This window comes from Orbicella franksi, chromosome 2 (genome assembly GCF_964199315.1).
Source record: "Orbicella franksi chromosome 2, jaOrbFran1.1, whole genome shotgun sequence".
NCBI classification, from domain to species: domain Eukaryota; kingdom Metazoa; phylum Cnidaria; class Anthozoa; order Scleractinia; family Merulinidae; genus Orbicella; species Orbicella franksi.
In genome coordinates this window covers 39,132,013-39,152,668 of record NC_138146.1, presented here as the reverse complement: position 1 = coordinate 39,152,668, position 20,656 = coordinate 39,132,013, and the positions used below count along the sequence as shown (strand labels likewise).

The 20,656-nt window shown below is 38.2% G+C and overlaps 1 protein-coding gene across 1 annotated transcript; it reads left to right on the top strand.

The window, feature by feature from the left end:
- The first annotated feature begins 825 nt into the window (after nucleotides 1-825).
- LOC145479834 (endoplasmic reticulum aminopeptidase 1-like) lies at nucleotides 826-18,320 on the top strand. Its single transcript, XM_081458294.1, has 18 exons — nucleotides 826-2,228; nucleotides 4,999-5,152; nucleotides 5,532-5,657; nucleotides 5,862-5,982; nucleotides 6,561-6,715; nucleotides 7,592-7,840; nucleotides 8,137-8,286; nucleotides 9,050-9,201; nucleotides 9,542-9,627; nucleotides 13,994-14,124; nucleotides 14,598-14,653; nucleotides 15,003-15,171; nucleotides 15,668-15,747; nucleotides 15,936-16,061; nucleotides 16,309-16,476; nucleotides 17,019-17,159; nucleotides 17,524-17,605; nucleotides 17,911-18,320. The coding sequence occupies exons 1-18, from the start codon at nucleotides 1,594-1,596 to the stop codon at nucleotides 18,064-18,066; spliced, it is 2,937 nt and encodes a 978-aa protein (XP_081314420.1). The 5' UTR covers nucleotides 826-1,593; the 3' UTR covers nucleotides 18,067-18,320.
- Nucleotides 18,321-20,656: the final 2,336 nt, after the last annotated feature.

Below are 20,656 nucleotides of genomic sequence, written 5' to 3'. Positions count from 1 at the left end.
CGTTTTGATTTCTAAATCGAGACAGTGTTTGATGTGCTCTGGAGCGGTTTAAAGTGTTGTATCAGCCAAAAAAAAAGCCAACATCTCGAGAGATTTTAAAACTTATACGGGTTTGAGTATGCTCTGTATCTTTCTTAATGACTCACCGATATAGATGCCACCGGGTAAGAGGAAAGAGAATGACACGAACCAACTTTGTATGACCACTATATTTTGCTTTCAAGGTGCTGAAGTGCTGATTAAATTCAGCTTTCAGCTGCTGTACGTTTTAATTTTGAAAACTAACACCGAAACTTTGCAGTTGGCTTTAACTAAACTGCACAATGAAAAATATCCCATTCTATTTACAATACAAACCTTACAGATTATGTGTATTCATTTTATTTAATATGAAACATCATTGCAGTTGTCACACACAACTTAGACAGATGCGGAAATAAAACCAAAAAAACAACAAAAAGAGAAGAAACAGGCTTGAACGGGATCCAAATTGAAGTTTTAAAGATGTACCTACATGTAATGACAAAACAGAATTTGTTCAGAAAAAGCAAGCTCCAAGAATTACCCGGAAATTGAGTTGCCTCAAATAGGGATAAGAAATTGATGTAAAAAACGTCTTTTGACATATTGAGGCAGATGGAGAGAGCTCCTGGAAAATGAGACTCTGTTTAGGCGTCTGCAATTAAATATTAATATTTTATTCATTTCGTAAATTAGCATGTAACTCGTCTCCCGACGCCTTCAAGGAGTTTTCAATTGAATAATTGAGGGAAACTAGAGTTAGGTGATGAGAAGGAGGATATAGCGGAGACTCAGGCATCTCACTTTCTCCTCTTCTTCCTTCCCATAATCAACTCCGAGAGTCTCTCTCGACTCCCCTTTTGGACACAAGAAATAATAGCCCTTTTCACGGTTAATTTTTCTCATTGGCATTACAATGTAATCCAACGTGGATGCGAGGCAATTTCGGGCTAAAACTACAAAATAGCCCGAAATTACCTCACGTACATGCTAGATTTTATTGTAATGCAAATGAGCAAACGGCTACTGGGGACGAGTCTACTCCTGCTTTGTAAAGAGTCTGGTCACGACTTGAACGCGGGTTCTGGGAACCAGATTGGGGTGATCATCGAGCTAGAGAAGCGAAAAGGGCTATGGGGACGAGAGGTAGCCGACAGCTCCCCGCCTCTTAACAATAACACCAGTTGCATAATCAGCAGTAACTCAATCGCGTGCGTATGAGCTAGCAATGCCAGTGATAGGATCACCCAAAAGCTGACCTTTTACTATCTCCAAATATTCCGAATCACACAAAAATTTTGTTCTCTATCTCTTAGACTTCATTGATAGCTGCTCTAATAAGGAAGTATTGTCACAAAAGAAAAAAAGTAAACCTTTAATAGCGTGACGTTCAACCTTCAATACATGCATTTAATATAATACGCAAAGCAACTATCAGCGCCAAACTGACCAAACCGACCGGCGGACTTCCCTAAAAAAGTCTAATTACTCATCGGTCTGTGTCTATTATCCGTGACGAGGCGACCATACCAGTTGTGTGTTGAGTGCTTTGATTAACATCCACTGTGCAATATGGCTGACCAGAACAATCATTCCGACACGGAAAGCCATGAATTTGACGACCAAGTCAACGTTTCCCTTCTTGCCGAGACAAACAGCCGCAGCAAGACAGTATTCCCGTGCTTTCCACTCAACCGGAAGACTACCATCTTCGGCGTCGTAGCTGTTCTGCTGTTGGTTTTGGTTGTGCTTCTCGCTGTGTTCTTGCGTTCTTCCTCTGTAGAATCCAAACAAGAAAAGAAAGCGCAAGTCGAACAATCATTACGACTACCGAGACACTTATCGCCGATCGAATATCATGTCTATTTACATCCCGATCTGACAACGTTTAAGTTTTCGGGAAAGGTCGAGGTTCTTCTTTGGTGCAATGAAGCTTCTAACAATGTTACACTCCATGTTGGAAAGAAGATCAATTACACTGACGTTCAAGTAGCATTTATTCCAGACTCAAATCACACGGAAATTAAACAGGCCTTGCAAGTGAAGCAGATATCTCGACTAACAGGTGAAATGATCTGCATCGAGCTTGACAGCGAACTGCAAAGCGACAGTCATTACTTTCTGGTAATCGAGTTCGATTCAGAGTTAAGTAAGGGCCTAGCTGGATTCTACGTGAGTAAATATACATCACCATCAGGTGAAACAAGGTGAGAGATGTTTTCTTTCTACAGTAGCTTACAGTTTGTGTTTAACAATGGCATCAAAACGGTATACTCATTGACTTCCTGCATGGCCTCGTATCTGCCACGTTTACTGGAGATTTTACGAAATGGAGCTAAAACTTTCTTTCTTTAAATATCACAAGTTTTCATATAAAGCATGATCCAGTATCCTTATCTTGTTTATTCGAAGTTTCAGAGCTCTGATTCGAAAATGACTTAGAACGTTTACACAACTCAGAAAATTTGCATATACCGTGTCTCTCGTTTGTTTTCGCTCTTTGAGCGTCACGCAATCATTCACCCAGAACAATCTCGATCTCCGCCTCATTCTCCTCCCCTGAAACATCTAGAAAGGAAACGATTTGTTTGGCCAGATTCTTGGACGAAGATTTTCAATAATTTAACGCCGGTTTCCTCGTAAGCCAGCTTTAAAGGTCCTGGAGTTTGTTGGTGATTTGAACGTTTTTAGAAGAAATCATCCGCGTCAAACAAGATTTTAAAACCAGCCAGCAAGAAGAACTCACTCGAAACACCTAAATTCCGTCTGAGGAGTGACTGGCCTTAGTTGCTAACCAGCAAGAATTGAAATCGGCTGCGAAACAGATATCTCAACTAGATCTCAGTTCTGTCTCGCGCCCTGGATATGCAATCAAGAGAATCATATTCTCTCATAATACAAGCTAATACATCGTACAAGGCTACAATTATTATTATTTTTTTTCTGTAAGACTTCGTGGTTATTAATATATTAAAATTCAGCCTAAAACAATAGACCTCAGTACGAGGCTTCGGGGAATAACTGCAGAGTTTGTGGGGTTTATTTCCCGGAGCCTCGTGCTGAATTTTAATATATCGAAATTGGTCTATTTTAACCTTATTCAATCACCAAAATAAACCATTCAAGGTACTAAATAATTACAAGAAAGACGAAGCCTTGCAACAAGTACGATCAAGAGTAAAATTAATGTCAGTAAAAAATCAAAGAAATCGGGGGCACGGTGAAAAAAATCAATTTGCTTAAACTTCGTCCGTTTGTAGGCATAGGTCACTGGTTGAAGGATATCAGGTTAGTTCTTGGAAATATTCAATATAAAGGCAGAAATTCGCGAAGAACGGTCATTATACTGGAAACTTAGATTTTGCTTCGCGAGAAAGGGAAATTTTACACTTTTTGGCTTCTCGTTACACAAACGTTAAAATCGCTGTGAATCGTTCTAAAGTTTATTGGGATATACTGAACCTTCCTCGGTCAAGTCCTGTGATTATTTCAAACCGTATGCGCAGTTCATCATGAGCAAATCGAGGCCGGAATAATTAAATACATTTTCAGCATATGAGTAAAGAGTCTAAAATACGCCCAATTAATCTAGTAGGTCAAAAAGCTGACCGGTAAGGCTTCAAATCTTTTGATATTTTAGCCAGAGATAGTTCTGTGATTGATTTCTTATTTGTGGGATCTAGAAGACAAATTGCTCGAAAAGTTTCATAAAAACACTCTTCGGTCGTCATCCGTCGAGCCCTCATCGGTCGTCACGAACGTGCGACTCGACTTCACTGCAAGTTGAAATCAGTTGATTCGAACGAAGTCCTAGTTTAAAATTTCTAAGAGAGATGAATGCTTCAGTCATTAACTTACTTTATTATATCTCTCAGTTAATACGCGCGCTGTGATTGGTCAATTTAGCGGGCCGTATTCTCCTGTACGGCCCGCTAAAATTTAAAGCTGTTTTTGTTGCCGAAATGTTCGTGATTTATTGCCAAGTGTTCTTAACTTTTTTAGCAAGTAAAAGTGAAAAACTTTCTTTTACTACTAACATTGTGTATTGAAACCTGCTAACGACTGAGTCATCTAACAATGATTTCAAATTGAGTCGTTTTGCTTTCGAGGTGCGTCAGAAATTTGACGCCGTTCCGCGTGAATAGAAATCGTTCCCGAGCCCGTCAGACAAACAGTAGAGATATAATAAATATCTTACTAACCTCGTTTTCTCGGTCCGTACTGTAAGTTACGGATCCTCGTTTTCCCCTTCGATTTATGGCCCAAGCGCGAAGCGCGCGGGCCATAAATCGATGGGGAAAAACTCGGTCCGTAACTTACAGTACGGCCCTCGAACTCGGTTGGTAAGAGGTATGTAGGAATTAAAATACCTCAAAAAGCGCCTTGTTACAGACATAACAACAACAACAACATTCTTTATTTCTCACAACGTACATTAATAGATAAAATTTCAGCTTTTCTATGTTTACAATATACCTTTCCAGTTGATAAATATTACAGTTAGAGTATGGGGGTCAAGTAAACCATTCGGTTTTCTAGTTGGTCTCCATATTTACAAAATTAGTTAACTTTCGATATAGGTGAGGAACCAGAAAGGACAGGAGAAAATAATAAAGTAATAGACATAATAAACCTACATATGAACAACCCAAATTACAATTACAGTGAAAAAAGTTTGTGCAAGTTTCTTTGATGTTCATGAGAAAGATTCACATGATCCCACAAAAATTAAAACGTTTCTCAGGAAAGCTGTGTCTCAAGTCTCTTTTGTCAAATTATCAGAAGATTTAAAGCACTGCCTAAATCAAAATCAAAATTTGATATTTGATTGTCATCAAATAGCAGCACTAAGCTCACTGGAGATGTCACGGTTTGTCAGGTCAGGCATGGAGACAGGCACTCCACTGATCATAGACATTTGCAGATACTTGTGTCATTAGTCGCTAAAAATATCTGGTGTTTTCCCTCTTGTTCTAGATACCTTGCTACCACTCAGTTTGAACCAACTGATGCGAGAAACGCCTTCCCTTGCTTTGATGAACCTAACATGAAAGCAAAGTTTTCCATTGTCATAACACGAGAGAAACGTCATGTAGCGCTATCAAACATGCCACTGGAGAGCACTGAAGGGGTGAGACTTCTGAAAGATACTTCATTATGTTACTGCAATTAGAAAAAATCAAATTGTCACAAAGATTACTTACATCAAAAGCTTTTTAATTGTTAAATTTTGTTATATCAGTGACTGTGTTTGTAGGTATGCTTAACAATTATTTCACCAGATAGCTAGATAGCCAACGAGGTGTGTGTTGCCGACTTGGCTATAATCATCTCATATCCAACAAACGCGGTTGGAATAATTGCTTCTACTAAAAACGCCCCCAAACCGTTATAAAAAAATAATTGTTAAATATATCCCGATGGCTAAGCCAATGAAAACTCTTGAATTGCATTACCCCATGATCCTGTTTTTAAGACTATCAGTTATGCTGCTTGAATTTTTGTTTCAGTGTAATGATTCAGTGAAACTCTGTACAGACCACTTCAAACAAAGCGTAAAGATGAGTACCTATCTTGTGGCATTCATTGTCTGCGATTTCAAAAGCATAACAAATAAGACACAGAAAGGTGTCGAGGTAAAGTTAAAACATTATTTTGTTTCTGTATGTAGATAATTATTCTGAAATAAAATGAAAAATAGTGAAAAAAAAGTCACTGGCTTAAACTTCGTTAAGAATCCATGATGACTTAATATCGAGTTAAGAGACGCATCATAGAAGTATCAGATTGGAATATGTTCAGTTAGATAATTTTTTCCCTGATAAAATGTTTGCTTCTAGGTGCGTGTTTGGGCACCTCCTGAACAGATTAATCAAGGTCAGTTTGCTCTGGATGTTGCGGTAAAAGTTCTGCAGTTTTATGAAGACACCTTCCAGGTTGACTATCCGCTTCCAAAGCAAGGTATATACAACCAGTCCTTGTGAAGACAGTCATCATAACAATGTCAAAAAGTTCATTTCAAGATACTCTATGTATTTTAAATCTTCTCGTCTTTTTAGTAAATCACAAACTGGAAGAACTACCTAAGGCTATTTGGGCGAGATGCATTAAAAGGAATGTTCCAAAAACAGCAAAACTTTACTACTTTCCTTTAAAGAAATATTTACAAACGTAATGAATAAAAACGGGAACTGGTAAAAGTTATCCACAATAACTAAAGAGGCCAATCTAACTCAGTGAGTAGCAAAAATGAATATTTAGACTTGAAGGTCGTTACAATCTAATATCATCACCGTCTTGGGGCCGAGGAGAGAATTTAAAACGTCTTAATTAGTCACTTTTACACTGTTCTGCTCCTAGCATGTATTATTGATAGTTTTAGAGGTAAACCATATTCGAAGGGGCCGATAGATAGCGATAGAAATAGCGCTATATAAATTAAGTATTATTATTATTATTATTATTATTATTATTATTATATGAAGAGCTATTTGAAATTCAAAGCTAAATATCATATTTAATGGCTTCCTATGTAACAGATCTCGTAGCCATCCCCGACTTTGCTGCCGGAGCTATGGAAAACTGGGGTTTGATCACCTATCGCTTGACTGCTTTGTTGTATGACAAGAACAAATCTTCAGATTCTAACAAGGAGTGGGTTGCTGTGGTTGTTGCCCACGAGCTTGCTCATCAGGTTTGTGTTTTGTTTGAAAAGGAACAAATTTTTTCTAAATTTACTGTTCTTGTAGGCAGCTTGCCGAGGGAAATTCTTGTATCTGACACCCAATATTATAAACGCGTTACTTATACTAGCCGAAGAGGGGTCATTCGTCTTCCGAACTGGTAATCTAATCTAAAATCTAATAATCCCTTATGGGAGACATTTGTCAAGTACTTTCATCGCTTAGGGATTGTAATTTGCTGAGTAAGGCTATGTTCACACTCAATACCCAAGCACGGTCTCAGAATACGATTCTCGCTAAGCACCAATGTGAACACACCCTTTTTCCGAGTACTCACACCAGAATTCAGGCACAGTGCCCGTGCCTGGGTACATGGTCTTAACCTTGTACCCGGGCACTACATGGTACTTGGTACTTTGTGGGGAGCAGGGATGGCGCAGTGGTGAGAGCGCTCTCCTCCCACCAATGTGTCCCGGGTTCGATTCCCGGACCTGGCGTCATATGTGGGCTGAGTTTGTTGTTGGTTCTCTTCCTTGCTCCGAGAGGTTTTTCTCCGGGTACTCCGGTTTTCCCCTCTCCTCGAAAAAACCAACATTTCCAAATTCCAATTCGATCTGGATTATCGTCAAGTACTTTATCATGAGCCTCTGGCTCGGGTGATTGCGCAAGCATTCCTTGTGTTTGACATTAAAATTTACATTTACATTTTACATTTGCATTTACATTTTTTACTTGGAGTATTTAGTGTCTAAACGCACTATTTTGTGCCGGCGCCCAGGCACCAGTGCTCGGGCAACAAGTGTGAACACAGCCTAACTGATGCAATATATGCCTAAGACTATTTACACATTCCTGGGTTCATTGTTTTCTTTTTTGTTAATTTACAGTGGTTTGGGAACTTAGTTACAATGGAGTGGTGGAATGATCTTTGGCTAAATGAAGGATTTGCCAGCTTCATGGAAAATGTTGGTGTAAATTACATCTACCCTGAGTGGAAAATGCTGGATCAGTCTCTTCTTGGCGCAAACCAAAACGCCATGACTATGGACCAGCTTGCTAACTCTCATCCCATCATGGCGGACGTGAAGGACCCAGCACAGATCAATTCTTTGTTTGATTCAATTTCTTATGATAAGGTAAGTGACAAGGGTTTGGTCGTTCTTTTATTTTTAGTACTTCGGACGTTTACTACTTTCATTTTGTTATAGCATTTATTATATTCCTTTGCATTGAAATCGAATCTGTTATGTTTTGGTCTTCTTTTTGCAACGACTTATTAATTTATAATTACATGAATTAACTTACTTTTTCAATTTGTCTCATATTATTCTAAATTTTGCTTTTAAATCATAATTTCATGGTTTGGTGCCTTATCAAAGATTCCGATTTATGGAGTGATAGCCGATTTCACTTTTCTACTTCTTACATGTAGGGTGCAGCCATTATCAGGATGTTGGAGGATGTTCTTGGAAGAAATGTTTTCTTCCAGGGATTGCAGCATTACCTTCAGATGTACAGCTTTAGTAATGCAAATACGGAAGATCTTTGGCAGTGCCTCACACAGGAAGCCAAGAAACGAAAGGTACAGTCATGGTATTTTTTTTTACATATTATAATATTTATACACTTTCCCCTAAGGTTTTCCATCTTTTACAAGCATGATTCCTTTAGTCATACAAACCACAGAAGACCGTAAAAGACAACATATAGGATTAGCGGGTGGGTTGTTGCGATTAAATCTGTCAATGCGTCGTCTTTAAACTAGTAAATAGCCCTACCTTTCTGTGGCTCGAAGAGGTTCTGATGCTCAATCTGAGCCTGTTGATTGTCCACGCCCATATGAAACGAAAACTAGACCTTGTCAATCCGGCTATCTATCGCCAAGGAAATTATAGAATACTCACCTTTTACTATAAGGCCAACGTACTGTGGTTTTCGATTAACATTTGGAAACTAATTTCTGAGCATTATTTTCCTTGTTTCCTGTTATCCTTCTTAATATATATTGCTGAACAGGCAGGTTTCTCTGCGCTTGCCTCTCTGTGCATGCTTGTCGACTGTTGTGTAACGAACTGCGTTGATTTAAGGTGAAGATCGGTAATATCAAAACTGACTCAACTGAATGAAAGTTGGTTTTTTTTCGCGTTTCGGGCAGAGTGTGGACGTTTCGAAGATCATTGCCAAATTCAAATCCAGTAGATAACGCGAATTCATCGTGTAATAGACTCGTCAAATTTACTACATTTAGATTAAATAACAATAAAATAAAGCCAGTGACAAGTTGATCAACATTATTGTTGTAAATTGTTATTCTGTCATGTTTACCAAACCCGTGCGTTGTTTAGGTTGGACTCGATGTCACAGAGATGATGACGACATGGACAGATCAAATGGGCTTCCCTGTGATGACAGTTGAGAAAGATGGCAATGACCCAAAGATAGTTCATGTAACACAGCAACGCTTTCTTGTTCATCCCGACACAAATACACAAGCTAAGTAAGTGCGACAGTTCCTCTGCCATTATCTGTCCTTTTAGACACTGACGATTTCTATACATTGACTGACACTGGGTGACCCATGCCGTCGGGTCCACAAAACCGTAATTTAAAACATGAAGTCAATACACTGAATTTAATGTCAAGTTTCACCCAATTTACCGGTTTCAGAAACCCGAAAAAGGGCCGTTATTTGAATAGAATTATGACTGTCTTTTGAAATGCCCAACCACTGATTTTTTAGATGTCAATTAACAGATCTCGTATGCATTTTGTGGCGCCAAAGAATCGAAGATTTTTTTCTTCAGTAACTGACAATCCTCTGTTTTTTAACTCCCCAGATTTACCTGGGTAGTTCCTCTAACTTACATGACGGAAGAATCCGATAACAGAACTATGCAGCTGATAAAGAAGAAAAGTGAACAAGGTTTGTGGTGAAACACTGACTCTCGTGGTGTATCTTCTAAATCAAAACTAAAGCAACAGGCAACAGGGAGATGAATCGAAATCGTAAAAATCCATACAATTATTAGAAACGAAATCATCAAGTAGTTAAAAAGATACCAGTATTATGCAATAGCGTGTGGCAACTAGTAGAACAAAATTGTTAATAGTATTATCATTTAGAAGAAATATGAGTAATGCATATTTAATAGTGTTTTCTCAGTAAACTAGAAATAAAAGAAGTTACTGTAATAACTATAAAAGGAGTTACTCGTGTCTAAATAATATTATATACAACAGAGGGAGGGGAAAAAGTACCGTAATGTAAGTGGTGCAAGTATATCTACGTAAATAGTATATAGATGTTGTAATTGTAACTGCGGTGTAAATACCGCAAAGTAAGGAATGTAACGTAATGTTTGTAGGGTATTTCGTGTGCCTATGTTAATGTAGGTAATGTAAGTATTACATTTGGAAGTTAGTAGTGTTTTCAATTAAGTAGTTTGCATTGTGAGTAGTTTTGTCTGTGAGTGTGGCCATCGATAAAAAGTTTTCTCTACTGAATAGTCGGTAACAAAATTAAATTGTTCACCGCAGTAAAAAGAACAAAACAAGAAAAGAAACGATATCTAATCAATCACTGATCACGGTTACGATTTGCTACTTTTAACTTGATGACTTAAGTATTAAATGAGTTTGAGAAAATAATCAAATCTCATGATTCCAAGATCAAGCAGTTTAAGTGAAAATATAGCTTTAGTGTTTAATCCCTCAAGACCTGGCTTCTTATATTTCTTCTGAAGTGGCTTATACGGTGTCCGTCAGGGTTGTCCCCTTTCAGGCATACTCTTTGTTATTGCTATGGAGCTTCTTGCCCAAAGTATAAAACGGTCAAAAGACATCAAGGGCATACATATCCAGGGAAATGAAGAGGTTTAGCTCACGAAATATGCTGACGACACAACTGCCCTTCTTGCTGATGTCCAGTCAGTTTCTACTTTATTTGACTTACTTTCACTGTTTGAAAAGTGCTCTGGCCTAAAAACAAATCAGGCAAAATCAGAAATGCTATGGCTTGGCTCCATGCGCCATAGGAAAGACGCAATTTGCAATCTCCAAATTAGCGATGATCCTGTTTACGAGCTCGGTGTGTATTTTACTTACAATATTGAATTGTCTCATAAGAAAAATTTATTTGAAAAATTAGGGTCCCTAAAGAAAACCTTAAGTGTCTGGTCCCGAAGAGACTTATCTATATACGGTAGAATAAATATTGTTAAAACGTTAGCCCTCTCCAAACTTGTATTCATCTCCAGTGTTATGGAGACTCCTAAAAACTTTGCAACAGAGGTCAATAAAATAGTGTTCGATTTTATCTGGAAACAAAAACCCGCCAAAATAAAAAAGACAACCCTCATCAAGAAGAAATCGGATGGGGGTCTTGGCATAAAAGATTTTGTTCTTTTCAATAAGGCTTTGAAGCTAAAAATATTGAAGATCCGATACCAGGATTCATTATAAAAGAGACAAAAAACGTTCACTGGTAAAATTGTTTAAAGTTGTGAGCTTTCAACAGTCAGTCTGCTGTCTTCGGCGGACAAAAATGAAGTGATAAAATAGACCTAAAAGTTTTTGAATATAACAAGCGAATGGCATTTGTAAATGGAATACGTGTGAAAGAATGTGAGAATGCTAAAAGTGTAAAATTAGTGTTTGTTTAAAAGAATGTTATATTGTCCCGGCAGAGGGCACGAATTGTTGTCGGCCTCGGCCGTTTTCGCTGTGTGCCAGGATTCCAGCGTCTTTCTAATGCGGCTGTTGCCTTTGTCAATTATCTCAGCATTGTTAAAGTCGATGGTATGATCAAAGGTCCAGGCATGTTTCGCTACATTGGAGCCTTTAGCACATTGTTTAGTATTTCTGATATGTTCTTTTCGCCTTGTACTAAACGATCTTTTTGTCTCGCCGATGTAACTCCAGGGACAAGACCCACAAGGGATTTTGTAAACAACATTGCACTGGTCGTCGACCCGAGGTCGAAACTTGGGAACAGGGAACTCTTGTTGTAGTGTTTTGATTGGTTTGTTGGTTACTCGAATATCATGACTTTTGAGAATTCTACAAGGAGGCTCGGTAATACCTTTGATGTAGGGAAGGGCCGCGAAGCTCTGACTTTTCGTTGGGTCAGCCCAACTGAAGAACACCCCAGCTAGTTCTTCAGGTGAAGGTGTTGGAGGAGTCGAAGATTTCTTTCTTATGATATCAGCAGTGACTTTTTGTGGGTAGCCATTAGATTAAAACGGCTGTGCTCCGATTCAGATGCACCGTGGAAGTATATTCCAAAATCGTTTCTCTCTACTGTAGCTCTTTCAATGTAATTTGATTATGACTACACCTTTCTTGATCTTAATGGCCATCTTCCTGAATTTTACAAACAAATTATTCATCGTTGGCAAGAAATCGTGTCTAAGACACCTCACAGCAAGACCGAGATACTGTCTCAGACAATCTGGAACAACAAATTCATTACGATTGACAAAAAAATGGTATATCTGCCTCGTTGGCACCGAGCAGGTGTGAAGCAAATTTCAGACCTTTTTGTCGGGCATGAAAATTGCTTCCTGCCTTTCCTTTCCTTGCGCAATAAATGCATGCTAAATTGCAACTTTTTACAATATTATAGTCTTTTATCTGCGATCCCTCAAAGTTGGAAGAAGCCTCCTTCACGTTAATTCTGGCGACTCTACTACACCCCCGCCGCCAATCTGTACTATAACGTGCAAGATGTCATACGACAAACTGTTAACCTTAGAAAATCTTCCTCCTCCCACTTCAGAAAAAAACTCTTATCATACGGCATCGCAAAAGAGAATCTAAATAAAATTTATCTTCTGCCGTTCACAGCCACAAAAGAAGTTAAACTGGCAATGTTCTAGCACAAAATTATACACAACATTTTAGCCACGAACAGTATATTATACAAAATGAACAAGGTTGCCTCCCCATCCTGCCCTTTCTGTCCCTCTGATAATCAAAACATACGTCATTTGTTTATTAGCTGCCCGCAAGCGTCTTCCTTTTGGTATAAGTTCCAAAGTTGGTATTCTACCGCAAGTAACGCGAGTTTACTTCTTTCCGAGCCAGAGGTATTATTTGGAATTACGCGTCCCTGTACTCACCGTTTGACCCTCAAACACCTCAAAATGCAAGGCAAATACTTTCTTTATATCAACGCTCTAAAAACTACTGCGTTCGTTTTCAGGGACTTCATCTCATTAGTGCAGGATAAAATCAAGATAGAAAAATATATTGCTGCCACGTCGAATGGTGAAAGGGAATTTCAACAGAAGTGGAAATTCCTTCTCACCATTTAAGCCCTTAGTAATTTGTTGCGAGGTCTTTTTTTTATTTTTTTAGTTTGTTGGTTGTTTTTTTTTTTTGCTATAATTAAGTAATTGCATTGTATTGCAACTCCTTAAGTAACGTAATGTGTAAGTCATAATAAGTAATTATTGCGTATTGTAAGTAAGTAAGGTAATGCCAAGTATTGTAAATAGGTGTTTTTTTTTATGTATTATAAGTAACGTTTGTAAGACAGTAAAAGCATTTGAAATAATAATAATTAATAAGAATAATAATAAGTATAATAATAATGATAATAACAATAATGTAGTGTATTGTAAGTAGGTTAAGTATTGTGTCATGTTGTAAGTTGAGTAAGGCAATGTAAGTAATTATGTGTTTAGCAATAATAATAATAAAAAAAAAATGAAAAAAAAAAAAAAAAAAAGAAACGATATCCAATCAACCACTGATCACGGTTACGATTTGCTACTTTTAACTTGATGACTTAAGTATTAAGTGAGTTTGAGAAAATAATCAAATCTTATGATTCCAAGATCAAGCAGTTTAAGTAAAAATATGGCTTTAGTGTTTAATCCCTCAACACCTGGCTACTTATGTTTCTTCTGAAGTGGGTTATACTTTGTAGAATCATGTTTCTGTTTATCTTTGTTTCTGGCTGGCAAGATAGGTTACAGGGAAAGAAAACTCAAATAAACGTTGTTACAGCAGTGTTCATGTTGTGACATAAACCGTTCCGAAAAGTCTGAAAATTACCTGATTTTTTAGATTTATGTGGGAACTAATGCTAATTATTATTAATGACAATGATAATGATAATGATAATGATAATGATAATAATTAAAATATTTAAACAGGGAGCCCACATTAAAAGCTAAAATATCAGAAGTTAAAATTTTAAAAGTTAAAATTTAAAATACGTATATACATCGACGAAGGCGAGCAAGTGCAAATACTTTATCTCTTGATATTTGTTTTTATTTTAGTTAAATTACCTGCGGGAACTAAAGAAAATTCATGGTTCAAGATGAACGTCGGGCAAACTGGATTCTACCGTGTGAACTATCAGATAGAGAACTGGCAGAAACTAGTTCGTCAGCTAGATACTTCTCACCAGGTAACAGTTATTGTGTTGTTAAGTAATCTGTTGAGTGGAGTTTGTTATTGTTTTCATCCTTGCTCAAGGGTTTTCGTTAGGTTCTCTCTCCAAATTCTACTGAATTCAATCTCGAAGCACGTACACCTGGTAACGAGTCCTTGAGATCCTTAACCCCTTAGCATATAGGATTTTTAGGGAACAATGTGACAGAAGTTAACCGTCACACTGATTTATGCATCTGGATTGGCACTGTGAGAGTAAACTGCCTTGTCACACAATGATCCCAGACCACGTGACCCTGAGCCTAGCGCAATAATCACTAAGCCGCCCCTCCCACACATAGTCTTTCTGTTTAGGATGTGAAGAAATGAATACATGGGATAATAAGGGTGATACTTCTCTTACATTGCGCATTTGTGTTCATCTAACATGCTTCTTTTTTGATAAAAACTAATCAGTGAATACTGAATTGTTTTTGTGTTTCCGTTTAGACATTAACAGCAGCGGATCGCGCAGGCTTGCTGGATGATGCTCTAAACCTTGCTCGGTAATTAAACTAAATACGCTAGTTCTCAAGTTTTCAAACTGACAAACACCGCTGTTCTGATTTTTGGAAGGATCAATAGAGACTGTGAAATCTACTTATTATATGTTCCCTAACAGTTGTCCGATAGGTGTAGCTAACCTTTTTTAGCTGAACTAGCACTCTTCGGTTTGAAGTTTACGATGTCGAGATTACTTACTAAGAAGCAAGTCATTTGTCATACGCCCAGCTCTTTAAGTTACATGACTAATTATATTACATTGTTATTTCCATGGGTGGCATTTTGTTTGCTGTAATGCTCAGGTTTAACTCTGTGAATTTTAATACTGGCTGTTGTTTGATTTACTCATAGGAGCGGCATGTTGTCTGATGAAGTGGCTCTGAGTCTCACTCCATATCTTAAACAAGAAAGAGAATACGTTCCATGGATGTCGGCGCTTAACAACATGGCTTATTTTGCTACTCAGTTTTCCACTTACGATTCAGTGAATGGATCAACAAAATATTATTCAACGTACAAGGTAATATACTTGGAGACCTTACTTGCCACCTGACATAAATTAGATAGGTGAAGGTAAAACACTTGTATGGAGAAATGCATAATACCTCACAGTGCAGATAAAATTACTTCATCGTTTGTTATGCTGACTAGGTGTAGTTCGTAGCATGTAAGAAACGTGTCTTGTTAACAGATATTTGGCTGCATAGGAGAAATTGTCAGTAGTTTGCCAATGGGCCACATTCGTATTCTCGGTATTGGACTGGAACTAGCATGCAATGGAGGCTCCCGCGGGGGAATATCATTAAAAAGAGATTAATGTCAATAGCATTGGAAAAGATCTCCCCACATTAGCCTCACTTGCACGCTAGTTCCAGTCCAATACTGAGAAGTAATAATAATAGACGAACATGGTCTATTTAACTTGCATTTGTTTTACCCTAAACGATGTCTATTAGCAATATAACTGACGTCTGTATTACTAGTGACTGTCATGTGTTTTTTGTTTTTGTTTTCAGAAATACATCTTGTATTTGCTTAGAGACATAGCTAGTGAGCTAGGCTGGGATGAAACTAAAAGTGATCCTCATTTGACGAGGCAAGTGTTGTCATTAGCTAAACTGTCATTGGCCATATTGCGAGCAATTATGTATTAACGTTTTTAAAAATGTGTCACAAGAAAAATCAGAAATTCGAAACATATTGTTGCATCAGATAGTGAACACAAAGACCTACAGATCTTTAGGTTTTTAAGGTATTTTACTTTTTTGTTTACTGTCCTTATAGATATCTTCGCGTTGCTGTGCTGGGTAAGGTCGCGAGCTATGAAGATGTCCTTCATGAGAGTGAAAAACGGCAGTACACAGACAGAGCTTTGGATCTATTTAATGATTGGCTTTATAGCGGAAAATCGTGAGTTTCTTTGGGTCTCCTTTAGATTTATAAGCGTCAACCCTAATGTTTATTAAAAAATGCCCGAATGCGTAGCTGATTTTACCATTCCAATTGTTTTCGAAGCAGTTTGTTTGTAAATATGATTGAGACATAAATCCACACCCTCCCCTCCACCCCCACCCCCGCCCGAACCAGCTCGTTACGTAGCATTACCACAAACATAGTTCAGTTCTTCACAAAATGACTGCGAAAACATCTTTTTCAGAATCACACCCAACTTGCGTAGCACTGTTTACTCCATCGGCATAAAGGACGCAAATGATTCCACATGGATGGAAGTTTTCAAAAGATTTCAAACCGAGACTGTTCCGTCGGAAAAGAGGAAATTAATGTACGCACTCACATACAGTCGAAGGCCAGAAATTCTAGAGAGGTAAAGTATTGCGACAAAGACTGCTTGAATTATTTTTCCTTTGACAAGAATGGATCGTTGTCTTCGTCAGAGGTTGAATTCTCAGTGACCGGAAGATATGTAACCAAAATATTGGAAACAGTGTAGAACGACCCCTAGCCTGAAATGTCAATCATCTCCCCACCCCCCGCCCCTCCCCCCTCAGCCTTATCCCGGGGCGATTAGGCTGAAGGCGTGAGATGAATTACATTTCAGGCTAAACGACCCCCAATCAATTGCTGAAAACGGTGGCTTAAATTGAAAGTTAGGCGTAAGAACGGGAAGAGTGGGTGATGGGAGACATAGATGGGGATTGGATGTAATCTGGCATAGCAATGGCCGAAATGAGGTTGATGGTGGTTGGAGGTCGAGTTATAGAGATGGGTTTGCCAGATAGGTATGGTTTAAATCGCTGGTTGATATACAACTAAAATTATTTCTGTATGTTGTTGTGAGGGTTTTAGCAAACCATAACGCACGTTCTAAGAGGAACTTAGTTCTTCAAAATTTTTGCCTTATTTTAGACTCCTAGGATTCTCACTCGACGAAAGCAAGATTCGTTCCCAGGATTCCGTGTCTATTATTGACTCGATAGCCTCCAATCCAGCTGGAAGGCTTATAGCTTGGCAGTTTCTACAGGATAACTACAATAAACTGTATGACAGGTAAAGGCTTCCCTCAACGTCTGGGTATAAAAAATAAATGGAAGAAGACTCATTCTTTAGAAAGGGAATTCCAAGCGGCGATTTCGAAGTTATTAATTACCAGCGCTGAACTATAGTACATTTTGAAGTGGATTCTGGGTTCTATTTAAGGCACAGACAGACAGCTAAGTAGCGGTGCGCTGCCTGCACCATTGAATTCTCTGTATCCTGTACAAAATGATCTGGGGCTTCTGTGCGACGCCTTAGGTGCGTATGTAGAGCAAAATTTAGATGGCGTCGAGGCGTCATTTAGAAGTTCACATTCATGTTTCGACTAGTCATTAGTCAGGGTCATCAACTGCGGTTCTTTCTTCTTTCCTTGTAGATATGGCGAGGGGTCTTTTGAGTTCAGTCGTTTGATCATTGCTAACACTGCACATTTCAACACAGAGGACAGGAAAATTCAAGTATGACAACAATTATTTGATTTTATCAATAATATGATTACATGCAAATGTTTTGTTGTCCGATGCAAAGAGTTTTGTATTCAATTTTACAGGGTTGGGAAGGTATGGTGCATGACTAGGTTTGTAGGTGCATAAATAGGGTTGTATCTAAAACCTCTGTAAATCATGCATGTGACGTGCAAATTATTTTGTTGTTTTTCTAAAAGAAGTTACAGCTGCCGATAACTATGTGTCCTTATTTCTTTCCAGGCTTTTCCAGCGTTCAATTGAAATGAATTATTATTATAATTGTCTTTTGCTTTTAGGTGAGCAAGTTTTTTGACAAAGTAAAACAAGGATCCGGTGAACGGGCAGTACGACAAAGTTTGGAAAGTATAGAGGCCAATATAAAATGGATAAACAACCATGGTCCAGCAGTGTATAATTGGTTTAAGCGGTTCCTTGACAACAAGGAGAACTGATGGTATAGAGTCTTACTGAAGGATGCTCCTGTTCTGTCCAGTGGAACATTGATATTGTATAGCGATTGTGTTAACATCGTGATAAGTCATACCAAAAACGATAATGTTTGAACAGCAATGATGGTGTAGTAATGGAGATTCAAAGCACCATCTGCACTATTCTGTCTTACATCAGGTGTCGGCACTTCCTTAACCTATTTAACGTAAGTGACTTTTTTCTTTCCTAAGCTTAGTTGGAGGGGGGTGGGAAGGGGGGGGGGGTTGGTGGAGGGGTACAAAGTGCATCCTTGAACATTTGAAACAAACGCAACATTTCAAACTTCTGGTATGACCGAGCATTCAGCGATGTTTATTTTAGTGGCAATAATGTGCCAGTTATCACAAGATAAAATGCTGAAATGACGTCACATATTTTTAAGACGTCTCCCATCTTAGACTTCACCTTTTTTTAAAGAAAAAAGAAATTTCAGAAAATCTCCAAAACTAAGTTCACAACAAAATACACATTTCACGGATATTTCTTTTTTTGCCCCATATCAGATTGGATTTGATTTGTAGACTATCAATCAAGCAGTCAAATCTTCTGTTCCTTTTCAGAATTGTATTTAGATTTCCGCGGTTTTACCACTGTCTGTACGCAAGTGCAAATTTGTATTTAAAAACTGAGAAACAGAAGTAAGAGGCTTATTTATGTGTAATATGTAACTCTATATAGTCAAGTCCAAAACAGTAAGTTTAAGTTTAAGTTTAATGTAACTTTCCCACATATACGCCAAGAAAACAAAGCAAAAAGATGGCGGGATAGTAACAGGGGGAAACTTGTTCATCAAATCGGACTTATATAATGAGAACAGATTGCGTTAAAAATGAAGACCTTTTACCAATATGTGATATCCTTTGCCGCTGTACACAAAGCATCTCGAACTGTTGTGAGATAACTCATAACACCATCTCATTGTAGCTTAAATTAAGGGAATCAGTGGTATTCATGGTGAGGCGCAGCGTATAAGATGCGTTCAGCTTTGAAGCTGGAGATCTAATCATACCTGTGGGAAAGCTTGGAGTAGTTCAGAAAGATTTTTTACAGATCATGCGCAGTTGTGGAGGCAGTGAATTGGAAATAATAAATGTTAATAACGCTTTGTTACCTTTTAATTAATCTTTTATAACTCCTGGTGTGACCTGTTTTATGTTTGAACGCGATCATTAAAACCCTAAATTTATTATCAACTAAAATAGTTATTCACAACTCTGAAGAAAGAAAGTTTCTGAGTTAAGTTGAAAAGACAATTTTGGATGAGTTACACCTGTGTTTGAGTGTTCCTTCTCAGTATCCCCCTATGTCTTGCTTCATGGGGGCTAAATGAGCTTTCTCTCAAAAGGCAAAGCCTGTTTCCTGTTATCAGATTGTAAAGGAGTTTCAGGAATTAGAGGGTCTAAAGTAGGATTCGCAACATCCTCTTCCTTTGGACGCGTCAATCAGATCCCGCCACGTTCCAAAGTACTGTAAAATGTTTTTCCCTGATGAGATACCGGTTTGTCGGGTTAAAATATGACTTGCCTTTTAGAATTTTTTTATGGATTCCGTAGAAAATGGACAAACTTGCGACAGCAGTCGGACTGCAAATTGATTTGCTGATAAAGATCAGAAATTCGGACGGTCTTTGAAAGAGTGGACATAAAAGCAAGAATAGAAATGTTGAGAGTTACCATGTGTTGGTTGTGTTGTTAACCTAATCTTGACCGTCTTACATCTCATTTCCCGCGGGAAAAAACAGTTCCGTGTCCAGCCACGAAAAAAAACAACTTCCCGCGTTCCGCCAACCCATTGCAATCCCGCATCCCGCCTTCAAATTTCCTTCCATCCCGCGTCCCGCCAACCTTACATAAGACTCTCTCGATTTAGTGCAGTGTGCATGCATTTTATCCCTAATTGACTCCTTCTGTTTTCTGTTTTAAATAACAAAAGAAGAGAATAAATTAGGAATAAGAAAGCATGTCCAACACAATAATTCTTGAAACTGCGATCTGTCTTATTAGAATAGACATTTCTTGTAGCTTCCAATAATTGATTACCTAGAAGAGTTAAACAATTCTAGTCTGAAGGGGCCGATCGTCTGTGTGTTTTTGGCCCGAGCGTACAGCTTGAGGCCCGAAGGGAATTCGGGGCGTCAATTGCTTATTTTTATTTGGCGCTGAACATCTTGAACGTGTGAATTACGGATACATTATGTATGAAAAGAACACGGCTAGTAAGCGAAAAAAAAAAAAAAGAAAGAAAAATGGGGTGGGCTTGGATATTAAGTTGCGGACACTAGCCAGACAAAGCTGGGGTTATTGACCCTTATAATATCTTTCTATGACATAACGTCAGATTTGAAACCCCCATGCAGCTAATATCGACACTTTGACTGTTAACGAGGCTATTTTAAAAACGGCACGGTCGTCCTTAGACTACTACCAATATGGGAGTTGAAAATACATCATCACATTTTATACTTTTGCCACTTGTGTTATTCATCGACTTCAATGATATCGGCTAAAGCCTATATCAAAGTAACCAACGTGGTAGGCGCCTAGACACAGCGAA